This window comes from Vigna unguiculata, chromosome 11, assembly GCF_004118075.2.
Source record: "Vigna unguiculata cultivar IT97K-499-35 chromosome 11, ASM411807v1, whole genome shotgun sequence".
Classification (NCBI taxonomy): Eukaryota; Viridiplantae; Streptophyta; class Magnoliopsida; order Fabales; family Fabaceae; genus Vigna; species Vigna unguiculata.
The window spans coordinates 4,341,979-4,355,003 of NC_040289.1; the positions used below are offsets into that span (position 1 = coordinate 4,341,979).

The window sequence follows — 13,025 nt, forward strand, 5'->3', positions numbered from 1 at the left end:
GGGTTTCAAGACAACTAGTTTGGTGAATTATACCCTTTGAATTGAAGAAATCATGCATTTTAAATTCATGCCCATTATCACTTCTAATCACTTTCACTTTAGTCTCAAATTGGTTTTCAACAAGATTGACAAAGTCAATAACATGGTTTCTAGTATCAGATTTGTTTTTCATTAGATAAACCCATCAATATCTACTATGATCATCAATGATAGTGAGAAAATAATGATGACCATGCAAAGAGGGAGTGGGTGAAGGCCTCCATATATCAGTATGTATAACATCAAAACATTTCACAGCATGAGATTCACTAATAGAGAAGGACAACTTTCTTTGTTTACACATATGACAAATATCACAGTATTCATTGCCATACTCAATGTAATTGTATTTATTGTGTAGCACATGTAATCTTTTATCAGATAAATGGCCAAGTCTCTTGTGCCAAACTATGCTACTACCAGAATTAACAAAGCTAACATTACTAGACATATCAAACATGGTGTAAAGACCCTCATGGAGGCTAGCTGAACCAATCATCCTTCTGCTCAATTGATTCTGAATGAAACATCCTTTGTTAGTGAATGTAATATGGACATGAGAATCCATAATCAATCTAGAAGTGGATATCAAATTATAGTTAAAATCAAGTATGAATAATAAATTATGCACAGTAATGTTGTCATTCAGTTTTATAGTCCCTTTATGTGTAGCATTAACACATGTTCCATTGGGCAAATTTACTTTAATGTTCCTAATTTTATTATAGGATGTAAAGCATTCAAGACTCATGGCAACGTGATCAGTTGCTCCAGAGTCTAAAATCCACTTTTGCTTACTGTGAAAAGAGTTGGTGCATGAAAAGATGTTACCTGCATCATGGCCTTTTGTCGTTAAGCTCCCAATGTGACTACCTTTGTTGCCTATTTCAAAATCCTCTCCAGGTTTAATGAGAGCCATTAATGTAAGACCCACAAAATTTAAATAATTAAATAAATAATTATTTAATAAATGCGGGTAGGGGAAGTCTTTATGGCGTTAAGTGCTAACTTTCTTAACGTGGAAAAGTACTAACTCAAGTGGTTGAGAGTACTTTGATTGTGTGAGAGGACTTGGGTTCGAGTCTCATGTATGCCAATTGTGTGTATTTTGTTTTATTATTTTGATCTGATTATGTAATTGGAGCGGGATAGTAGGATATAACCTTTGAAGTATGAATTGTATCGTGAAATGTAATGTGATTGGATTGGTTGTGCATTTGAAATTAAATTGTATGGTGAGGGTTCAAACCTTGACTTTGACAAAACCATAGACTTCTTTTTTTTATCAATTTTAGATTCGGTAAGAAGGTGAAGGGGCGAGAGAAACCTAGCTAGAGGAACAACCAAGGGTGTTGGAAAAATCAAATAGAAGGACAATTAAAACCAAGCTTAAAGTATTCTTTTTTCGTTTTATTTGATTAACTACCATTAAAGTGTCATAAAAGGGAAGAATGGAGGGAGAGAGAGAGAGAGAGCATCTTTGAGTCTAATAGTCTAAGGATAATGAGGAGAGAGTTAGCAGAAGAGAAGCGTGAGTCGGGAAAAGGAACAAGGGTACTGGTGTAGAGGAGGGCCAAGGGGAGTTCATCGCGGATTCAAGGAAAAGCTCCAATTTTCAAGTATAAGCGGGGAACCAGGTTAGGGGAATTCCTACGATTGTTTGATGCGTATTTTATTCGTTATTGACTGTATTGTGATGTATGAGGGAATGGGGGTTGTTATTTTCGTGAAAATCGGAATGGAAAATCGGGTTTCTGGGATTTTTCCAGAAACTACCTGGCGGGTCGCACGTGACCGCCAGGCGACACACGCACCAGAGCCCTGCTCTAGGTATCAACGATGAACCGCCTGACGGTAGAGGATGAACCGCCAGGCGGCAAGAACACAATTTCACCATTTTTGGTTATTTTTTATGTTTCTGGAATATCTGTGGTGTGGTCGTGATAATTGTATGTGTGGGTATGAACTTTGATGTTGATAGACCCTGCATATGTTGATTTTGTTGCAAGATACTACCTCTGTTATGAAATTGGGTAGTTAGGGTTTATGTGGAAGGTTGAAAATAATTATGCATGTTATAAATTCGTGATCTGACATGATGTTATGAAATTCGGTTTTATTATGATTTACAGATGTTATTGGTGAGTATGAATATGTGAAATGGTATACCATGTGGTTGGTTGATATTTTGTTGAGTCCAAACTATGATTCCATGCCAAGAGAAGTATGAGGGATAAACGGAGGGAATATCGTGAGTGGGAACAGTACGAAGGGAGGACTTTTTATCACAGATTATAAAAAGGGTGGGTGTGAAATATGTGATATTGCATGTTGGTGTTATGTATCAAAAGTAGATAAAGGTGGGCTTTATGTGAAAGATATTGCAAGTATGGTATATATATTACACTAATGAGTGAAAGTACTTGTGAGATAAAATGTTGCATTATGTTGGTAAGAAAACTGTTGTGGCATGACTCCTATAGGTAGTAAATAATAGGACCAAAAGCATGTGAACTTGTATGCATGATGTTGAGCATATTGGTTGTGTTGTGAATAGATGTGATGTAAATTGTTTAAAGATTTATGTTTGGAAATTTATACTGTGATGTAATTCCCTGTGTTGAGTGTTTGGGTATCCTTTAGGACCAGTTATAGTGCCATAAAAACCAATAGCATTGTGCTACTGGTATAGCGCCTGGCAGCGTGAACGAGCCGCCAGGCGGATGAAAGATAAAGCGGAGACAGTAGTCACAGCAGAAGTGAGGCGCCTGGCAGCGGTGATGGTTGCGCCAAGCGGTGACGTCGAATCAGGGCGCCTGGCGGCGTGGTGGTGTCCGCCAGGCGGTAGCAATACTAGGAGAGTGCTGCAAGCGCATGGCGCTTAGCGGTGTGAGATGCCCACCAGGCGGTCTGGAGCTAAGTTCCGCCTAGCGGCGTGAGATGCGCGCCAGGCGGTTTTGGTCCAGTGATGGTGCGCGAGGAAGGTTTTCTACACCGCTTTAGGGGATGTTGTGATGCGATGTTTTGGTTGGGGGCCCAGTTACAAGTGTATCTAGTATTGGGGTAACACGTGACCACTCGAGGTTGTAGCCTGGTGGTTTAGGAAGTCCAGTGGAGTGTGCGAGTTGTGGCTCGTACGGCAGGGTTTCGAATGATTGCCCTCTTCAGTGGATTCTAATAGAGATTTTGGTAGTCTGGAAACAACTACAAACTTAGGTTTGTTTTGGGGAACTCCACTTGGTGCCACGATGAGATGTTGTGGCAAAGTTATTCCCACGTGTGGACTATCAGGTGGTGGCCTGTAGTTGGAGGGGCGAGTAGACACTCATGCAGCAAAGATCGATCATAGATATCACCTAAAGGGTATAGAGATGATAGACGTCTCAAGACAGGAGTGGGGTACGAAGGAGTAAAAGAAGAGGGAAGTGTGTTAACCGGTTTTAAAATTGTAATGTAGTATTTATTAATGTATTGTCTGATTTTATTTAAATGAGCTCACCATATCTGTATGTGTGTGGCGATGATCATGTAACTTGTTACATGGGAGCAGATGTTGATGCAGGTGGGCAGACTGAGACTTAGAGGCGGAGAGGGGACTGTTGGGAGTTTTACTGATTTATATTTTGTCATGATATGGATTTGATGTAATAAATTTTATAGACATCTATATTACTTTTCGGTTTTTCCGCGCGGTATGATTAATTGTTTTGGCGCGTTTGAATTTTGAATCGAAACTTATTCCCGTGTTTTGGGAAATTTTTCCTAATAAATGAGGTTATTCAAATAAATATTGTGATAATTTATTTTATAAGTAATTTCCGGCTAGGACGTTACAATTAAAGCTTGGAATTGCTGGCGAGTAAGTTTCATATCTTCTTCTTCTTCGTCAACTTTGGTATCACAATTCTTGGTCTTTGCATTGAAGGTCTTGGGTGGAAAACCATGCTTCTTGTAACATACATCCAAAGTATGTCCAGTCTTCCCACAATGAGTGCAAATGTGTTTTCCCTTGTTGTTAGGGAAGCCATTCTTCTTATAGCAAACGGCCTCAGTGTGGCCACTTTTTTCGCAAAACGAACATGTTGATGGATTCATGACTGCAACAATCTTGTTGTCCGAATAGGGAACAGTGTTGCTTCCAATCAACTGTCGTTCTTGCTATAAAATGAGAAAATTTTTGAGATAGGGGGTAAGGGTTCCATCAAAAGAACGTGTGATTTCACATTACCATATTGTTCACTCAACCCTCGTAGGAACTGCATCGCACGATCTTCTACCTTTCTTTGTGCGATTAATTCCGAAGTTTTGCAAGAACCATTACAGCATACAGGATCGGGTCTGAAGTTCTCTAATTCGTCCCAGATAATTCTCATATGTGTAAAATATTCACTAACCGTTTGTTCTCCCTATTTCAATTGCACAACATCCATCTGAAGATCGGATATGTAGAGTAAATCACCTTGAAAGAAACGAACCCTAAGATCCTTCCATATCTCTTCAGCATTCTCCATCCATAATATGCTCTGCTTGATCTGTGGAGACACCGAGGGAACGATCCACGAGACAACCATATCATTGCATCTTGTCCAAGCATTGTGGATAAAATCATCCTTGTCAGGTTCTACGACAGACCCATTTACGAACTGAAGCTTGTTCTTCGCGCTTAGAGCAGTAAGCATGGATCTGCTCCATGAGTGGTAATTGGTGGAATCCAGACGAGAGAAACAAGAGAAACGACTGGGCTCTCCCCAGGATGCAGATACAGATAACTCTCACTTGTAATTGGAGGCCTTTCATTCTTTACTTCTTTAGTCATGATACAGTAAATCAACAAGAAGATAGAAAGATTATGCAAGAAGATGAAAAAGAAAAGATAAAAGAATCAAAGTAATGAACCAGGCGCAGCAGAGCTCTTCAATCGAAGAGCTCTGATACCATATTAGAAAATATGGTTCTTCATGATTGAATCTTTGATGAAACTGGCAACGTTCAATGACGTGATAAAAAGGTGCATGAGTGAAAGCAGAGAAAAGAGAAAAACAGAGAGCTTGTTATTGATACTTTGGAAACTGTAAAGTAACGTACATAGAAAAAGGGGATGGAACACCCTTTTATAAAGCAAAACAAAAAAAGAAACAGAAGAAGGTGCGAGAAACAGAAAAGGTGTGACACGTGTGACTCTAAGACTATATAAAAGATTTCTATACGAGAAGATAAAGTTTAAATCATGATTATGCTTTGTTTATTCTATAATCGTTTATTTAGATTTTGTAATTGGAATATATCCTTACAGCATAAGTGCAATGAGTTCGATAATCGCTCTTAAAAAAATGATGAGTTTACTAATTTTTTAATACATTGACTTTATTAAATCAATAGGTTAATCCCTTTATTTTGTTTCTTGGTGACATTTGTGTTTGTTAAATCTGAAATAGTTAAATGTTTGTGTTAACATATCTGTTATTTAGAAACCTTTCTGACATTCAAACAATTATTGTCAGTTATTTTGTCTTAGAGCTTTTTTGCATAGTTGTGAATTTCACCTATTTATTTTACTTATATGTTGTTTCTGTTTGTGTTTTTTTTTTTTTTTAAGTTCTTTTCTTAAAATATTAGTGTTGTTAGTGTAAAGTTTAAAAATATAATTCTCAAAATGTGTTAGTATACTAGTTTTATTTATACACAATGCTAACATAAATTATTCACTGGATAAATTGCAAATAACTGCTAATATGATTTTTAAACAAATTATATCTTAAACCCTAATAAATTTATTATATAAGTTCTTATTAGATGACAATGAAACTAAATATTTAAATTGCTAAAATTTTAATACTTCTAGTTTGTGTTTTTTTTTATCACCGATCAAGAATATATTAAGTGTAAAATACTTGGATGTTGTAACTCTTATACATAAAAATTCAGAAACCAAAAATAAAAATACACAACATAAATATGTAACATCTATATGATAATAAGTAAGAAATAAGGTGAACCAACATAAAAAAACGTACATGTATCCAAAACCAACAAAAAATAACATTAAGTATAGGTTTTTCAAACACTCTATAAGTATATATAGCATCTATATAATAAATAGGATTAAATATGTTTTTGGTCCCCCAAATTCTACTGAACTTTGGAATTAGTCCATTTTCGAAACTTTATATCAATTCAGTCCTTCATGTTTAGAAATGTGTGAATTTAGTCATTCTTACCAAATTTTATTAACTTTATTTGACATTTTAAACGTATTTTATGATAATATTTGAATTAACATTGAAGCGAAAATGTGTCAAACGGTGTAAATAATTCAAATACGATCATAAAATGCACTTAAAACGTCAGATAAGCTTAACAAAAATTAGTTATAATAACTAAATTCACGCATTTTTAAAGATGAAGGACTATATTGGTCAAAATTTTGAAGAGAGACTAATTCTAAATTTCACTGAATCTTAAGGAAACAAAAACATATTTAATCCTAACAAACAAATAAAGAATCAAATGAATCAACATAAAGGACATGCATACATTTAAAAACAACCAACAAAAAACAATATTAAATATAAAAACTTTAAACACTTGGTATTGTTGAAAGTGTGTAGTTTGTTTGGACCACATTACCACGTGATCTTAGGAGTTATTACGTTACGTTGCCTTTGTATGTACTATTTACAACAATTGAAATACATGCATACCTAACCACGCCGAAAATTAGAATCACTTTCACACTTATGTCATAAATTTTGTCGAAAGAAGGTGAAAATGTGGGGTCACTGCTACACTCTTATGCTTCCACATCATTAAAGATATATTTATATGTCACATCACACGTTTATAATATGATTCTAAGGTAGAAAATTTCAGTTTTTAAGTTACAGAGTTGATTTCTTATTTATAATCTTCAAAGTTTTACTATATATTTCTAAATCTTAAAATAGAATAATTATCTAAAACTATAAGAACTATAAGATATTAAATCTTCTAAATCATAATAATTTGCTAATAAAATAAAAACATCTTGTACTCAGTTCATTGATCCAATAATTTTTTATATCTTTAAAATTCTCTGATAAATCGAAAGTAGTGATCATATATGTTTAGGTAAGTTCTTGGATAATTTATCAATTTGGAAGTCTAAGATTTGGTCAGATCTGAACGACCAAGACAATACACAATCTCTAATCTTAACCAAAATATTTGAGATAGAAAAATAATAAATATTAACTAAAATTAGTGACCAAAAATAATTATCACCGTTAATAACTGAATCAACGACCAAATTTTATTTTTTAAATTAATAATCGAAATAACTAAATTTTCAATCACAAAAATCAATAATTAGATGAGTCACTACTAATTTATTTTTTAATAAAAAAAGTTAACACGTTCAAATTTTAGGTATGAGAGTTCAAATTCTCGATCTCCCATATGGAAATGGTTTTGAGCTCTGGGTTTGGAAATTCTCGATCTGGTTTAGGCTTGTTTGGATTATAAGCTATGGATTGGATTTCTAGAACTAAACTATGAAAACTAGGGTTATTGTATATTCAGGGATTACGAAATTTTCATTTTTTTTTGTTAGTTTTGTTTTTATATATTCTCTTTAGAATCTAATATACAGATTTAAAATCGTTTTTTTTCTTAATGATTTGTGTTTTTTTTTTTTAATCTGTTAGGCGTGGTTTGAAGAAAGATGATCATCGGAGAAAAGGAAAGAGAGAGAAAGAGTTGTTGAAAAGTATTTGAACCGACCAAAGCTCGAATATTTTTGCTTTTGAATATACAGTTTTAATTTTAGTTTTCTGATTTGTAGATTATGACATATTTCCAAAAGTAATTAAAATTAAAGAATATAGTCATGACAAATATAGTTACCGAATCGGTCACTAAATTAGTCATTGTTCTAGTTACCAATTCCTTATTAAATCAGTCATTAATTTCAGTCACTAAATCAATCATTATGCATTAGTGACCAAAAAAATAGTGATAAAAATGAGTAGTTATTAAATTAGTCACTATTTTGATACTTTATACTTTTTCTTTGGCTCAAACAGTTTTGAAACACTTTCTAAATTATACCGATTTTTCCAATTGCTCAAATTATGACTCTCATTCAATCACTCATCTAAACCCATGAACAACATATAACATCACAATTTCACACTTTAACACTAAATAACACATTATCACACCATATCAACACATTCCAGTTAGATTGCGGTGTAGAGTACCGTAACATTACAATTTTTTTCGCATTCAACATGCAATATCTAACTCGATCATAAATTCACCACAACCAAGATACATGCTAGTTTCTCTTACCTAATGAAAGTGTTCAAACAGTTTGAGACAACAAAATGTCTTCAAACTCACAAAATATTCTACCTACACATAAAAACATCATAAATATAATCAAACTATATCATTATGATCATTAATCAGCAAAAATTCGTATTGAAGAGTAAGAGGGCACATACAAACCAAAAGAGAGTGCATGCAAAGAGATGACAAATTTGACTAAGGTGATAGCAAAAATCAATTTATTCAAATAAAAAAATTGATCAAATGGATGATGAAAAGAACTTGTTGAAGGAATCACTCCAACAATCTCAGACAAACCTTCAAACAGAAAGTGGGAAATAATAGAAAAAGGAAAAAAACTCTAAAAATAATCTAAAAATATTAGATGCTTCAAAATTAAAATAATAAAATTCGTTTATAATAAAATTATATATAATAAAACATTTTATTATTAAAATAATCAAATATCAATATTTTAAAAATATCATCCGTCCTAAAATATTATTTTCTAAATGTTATACAAAAATAATTAAATATAAAAGAAGATAAATAGTTATAAATTTCCATGATTTAAAAAAATTATTTAAAATTTATTATTGACATAATTTAAATAATAAATAAATGGTTTTGCTATTTAACATGAGAAGTAATGATTGTGAGTACATTTTATTTTCTAAATTGCGTGAGTCAAATCCTGAAGAAAAATTCTTGAAAAAGCTCGTTACAGAGAATGCACCTTATTATTACCTTTTTAACATTTTCAAGTATGATTTGTGATAAATAAATATCTTCTATTTATTTTAAATATATTTGGATGAGTTTCTTTACTATTTTTTAAAAATATAAAATTTAAATTAAATGTTTATAATTTAATATATATATGTTTATAATTATATATATATATATATATATATATATATATATATATATATATATATGAGTCTTTGGTTAAACAGTGATGGCTATATATGAGTCTTTGGTTGAACAGTGGTGGCGGCTGTGAGGAGGCTGCAAATATGGCAGAGCTAGGCGGTGATAGTAACAAACAAATTAAATGACAATTAATAAGGAAAAATACAATATAATTCCCTTATTTTACATGTATATACGTGTGTTATAAAATATATATATATATATATATATATATATATATATATATATATATATATGCAGATTAAATGTTTTAGCTTGCAATTGTAAAATTGAATTGAGATATTTTGGTATTCGCCACTAAACTGTGATCATTATAAATAAATAAGCAAAACTGAAGCTGTTTAAATAAATTAAAATAGGTTAAATTATATCTTTGATTTTTATTTTTGTAACAATATATTAATTTTTATTTTTCTATTAAAAAATTTAATACAATCAAATTCTTTCGATTAGTGATATAATAACAGCGTTGGGATATTCACGGCATAATTTTTTTTGTTTAGCCCGCTGGCTCCAACAATTATGGTCTTAGATCAACGTTAGCCTACAGTGTTCCGTTGAAATTGACTATGTTGTCATCAATTCCAGATTCTAAAACAAAAACAAGATAAGTATGAATTCTTTTATAATTGTTTTCGAGCATTCAACAGTTTTACATGTTTTATACGGTTAGAAGAGCATGCCGCCAAGAAGAATTTAAATATTCTTTTCTTTTTAAACTTTTTAAGATGTTTTCTAAAAGTAAAATGATGTTGAAGTACGGAGTTTTAAAGTGAATAGTTGTTCAAGATGATCGACACAATGATATTATCTGAACGAATTTAGGGTTGTGACATTAACATTTTTATAGAAACATAAACGAGACTCTAATTAAACGAAAAATAAACAATTTAAAATGAATAATAACTGATAATTATTAGTCATTAAGATTTTTATTCAAAAGTTTTTTAGTGATAATTATAAAATGAAATTCTATTACTTAGAAGAATAAAGTTTTAATGACATAAATCATATTACTGACATAGAAATATATAATGCTACAAATAAAAGCAGCTTTGCCAAATAATCTTAATGCAGATAAAGACGATATCATTGATATGAGAAATAATAATAGGAATCGATCTAAATCTTATGTGGAGAATTTTGATGATTCATTTGCAGGATTGTTGTTAATATTCGAACCTCAAGATTATTATGTACAGATTTCAATTTGGTCTCTACTCCATGGGTCAGTTTTGGTCTATTTTTTATAAAGCTCTTTTTTGGGGTCTCAAATAAGAGGGCTAAAAAAAAACTCCAACTCCCAACGTTTCCTTTTTAGTGGGTTAGAGCTAGGGCTAAAATGGGTTAGGTTCCCCAAATAATACTACATTAAGTCAGAGTCAAAGATCAAGTCAAGCGACTCAGACGGGTTCGAAAACCCAAACAGGCCCGACGAGCTAAATATGTCCAATCATCCGGACAAGTCTGAAGCCTTATACGGGCTCGACGACCCAGACGAGCCCTAAGGCCCGAAGACCCAAATCGGTCTAACAAACTAGACGGGTCTGAAGACCTAGACGTGCCTGATGACACCGAGAGGCATGACAACCCGGACGGGCCTGACAACTCGGACAAGCACAATGACCTGGACGGGCCTGACGAACCGAACGGGCTGGATGATCCAAACGAGCACGACGACCCGGACGGGCCTGATGATCTGAGTAAGCCAGACGACCCGGACCAGCACAATGATCTGGACTGGCCGAACGACCCCGATGACCCGGACGAGACCAACTAGTTGAACAGGCCCAACGGTTTGGCCATGCCCAATGCTCCGGACGAGCCTGATAATCCAGACGGGCACGACGACAAGGATGGGCCCAACGACCAGGACGAGCCCGGCGACATGGAAGGGCCTGACGACCCGCACGGGCCCGACCAATCGGACGTTCTGGACAACCCGAACTAGCCCGAAGACTCGGACGGCCCGACGACCCGGGCGGGCCTGACGGACATGACGACCTGGACGAACTCGACGATCCAAACGGGCCCGATGACCTGGACGGGCCCGATGACCCGGATGGACACGACGACCGGACAGGCTCGACGACCGGACAGGCTAGACAACTTGGACGAGCCCGATGACCTTGAAGGGTCTGATGACCTGGACAAGATCGACTACCTGGACGGGCCCGACAGGTTGTAGTTGTCGGGCCCGTTCGGGTCGTCAAAGCCTTCTGGATTTTTGGGCCCGTCCGGAACATTGGGCCAGCCAAATTGTTGGGCTCGTCCGTTTAGTCGGTCTCGTCCGAATCGTCGAACCACTCTGAATCATTGTGTCTTTATGTGTCGTCGAGCTTGTTCGGGTCGTCGGGCATGTTCGGATCTTTGGACCCGTTCGGGTCATTAGGTTCGTTTGGATCGTCGGGCTCGTTTGGGTCGTCGAACCCATCTACATCGTCGGGCTCGTCTGGGTCGTAAGGCACGTCCGGGTCGTCGGTCCCGTCTGGGTCTTTGGGCCCGTCCAAGTTGTCGAGCCCGTCCGTGTCGTCTAGCCCGTCCAGGTCGTTGCACTCGTCTGGGTCGTTGGGCCTGTCTATGTAGCCGCACACGTCCGGGTCGTCAGGCTCATCTAGGTCGTCGCACACGTCCGGGTCGTTGGGACCGTCCGGGTCGTCGGACTCGTTCAGGTCGTCGGGCTCGTTCAGGTCGTCACACAAGTCCATGTCTTCTAGCCCGTCCATGTCGTCTAGCTCGTCCAAGTCATCGCGCTCGTCCGGGTCATCGGGTCTGTCCGATTCGTTTGGCTTGTCCGAATCGTCGAGCCCAATCGGATAATTGTGCCCAACCGTATCCTCGGTCTCGTTCAGATCGTCGAGCATGATCGAGTCGTCAGGCCTATTCGAGCGTCGGAGCCGTTTGGGTCGTTGGACTCGTCTGGGTCGTCGAGCTTGTTTGGGTCGTCGTGTTTTTTGGGATCGTCGGGCAGGTCTGTGTCATTGGGCCTATTCGGGTCGTCATGCTTGTCCGGATTGTTGGCTTGTCCCACAGATAATAATATATTTTAAAAAATAATATATTTTTCATGTTGAAGATAAAAGCCCCTAGGTTGGCCTTGACCCACAAGGCTTTTGTAAGGTTTTTGGCCCTATGGACTTTTTTGATGGGATTTTTTTTCAGCGTGGACTTTTTTGGTCCTAGCCCACATAAGTTAGGACCAAGTCTTATGGACTGGACCAAATTGACACCTCTATCGTCTCCCAAATAACTATTATAGGCTTTATTTGAATTGGATCATAAATTTATCTACAGCAATTGTGACACTTTTTTAATAATATACAAGTACTCAAACAGGAAAAAAGAATGACAAATTCTTTCTTTCTTTCTTTTCTTTTTGTCGGCAAAAATATGTAACATATATATAATATAATATTTGAAATACTCCACCTTTATACTCAGTTACAAGATTACCAAAATATGGAAGACCTTAAAATTTGTACTTAATCAAAAAATTTACAAAAATTGTACTCTTCCATAATAAAACTTCCGCTGACTATAGTATATAACCAGATAACTTACTAAAAAGAAAATACAACACATTGATATGCTAATATACTATAATAGAACAAAAATCTTCTACTAAAAGTTCACTTTACAAAATTTATCTTCGTGTACATACCTGTAAAGAGTTTTTTATCTTATTTAAACACCTACAATTTAATAACTTTGGAATGAGCGTTGTTAAATATGTAATGATATGACTT

General features: G+C 35.4%; 1 protein-coding gene across 1 annotated transcript; it reads right to left on the reverse strand.

The window, feature by feature from the left end:
• Positions 1 to 10,808: 10,808 nt before the first annotated feature.
• On the reverse strand, positions 10,809 to 11,525 carry LOC114169461 (putative cuticle collagen 80). Its single transcript, XM_028054618.1, has one exon. The coding sequence runs from the start codon at positions 11,523 to 11,525 to the stop codon at positions 10,809 to 10,811; it is 717 nt and encodes a 238-aa protein (XP_027910419.1).
• Between the last annotated feature and the right edge of the window lie 1,500 nt (positions 11,526 to 13,025).

What these genes read in the sequence shown, in the direction of transcription:
- LOC114169461 (XM_028054618.1), bottom strand. Translation starts at nt 11,525, where the DNA reads ATGTTCCGGACGGGCCCAAAAATCCAGAAGGCTTTGACGACCCGAACG.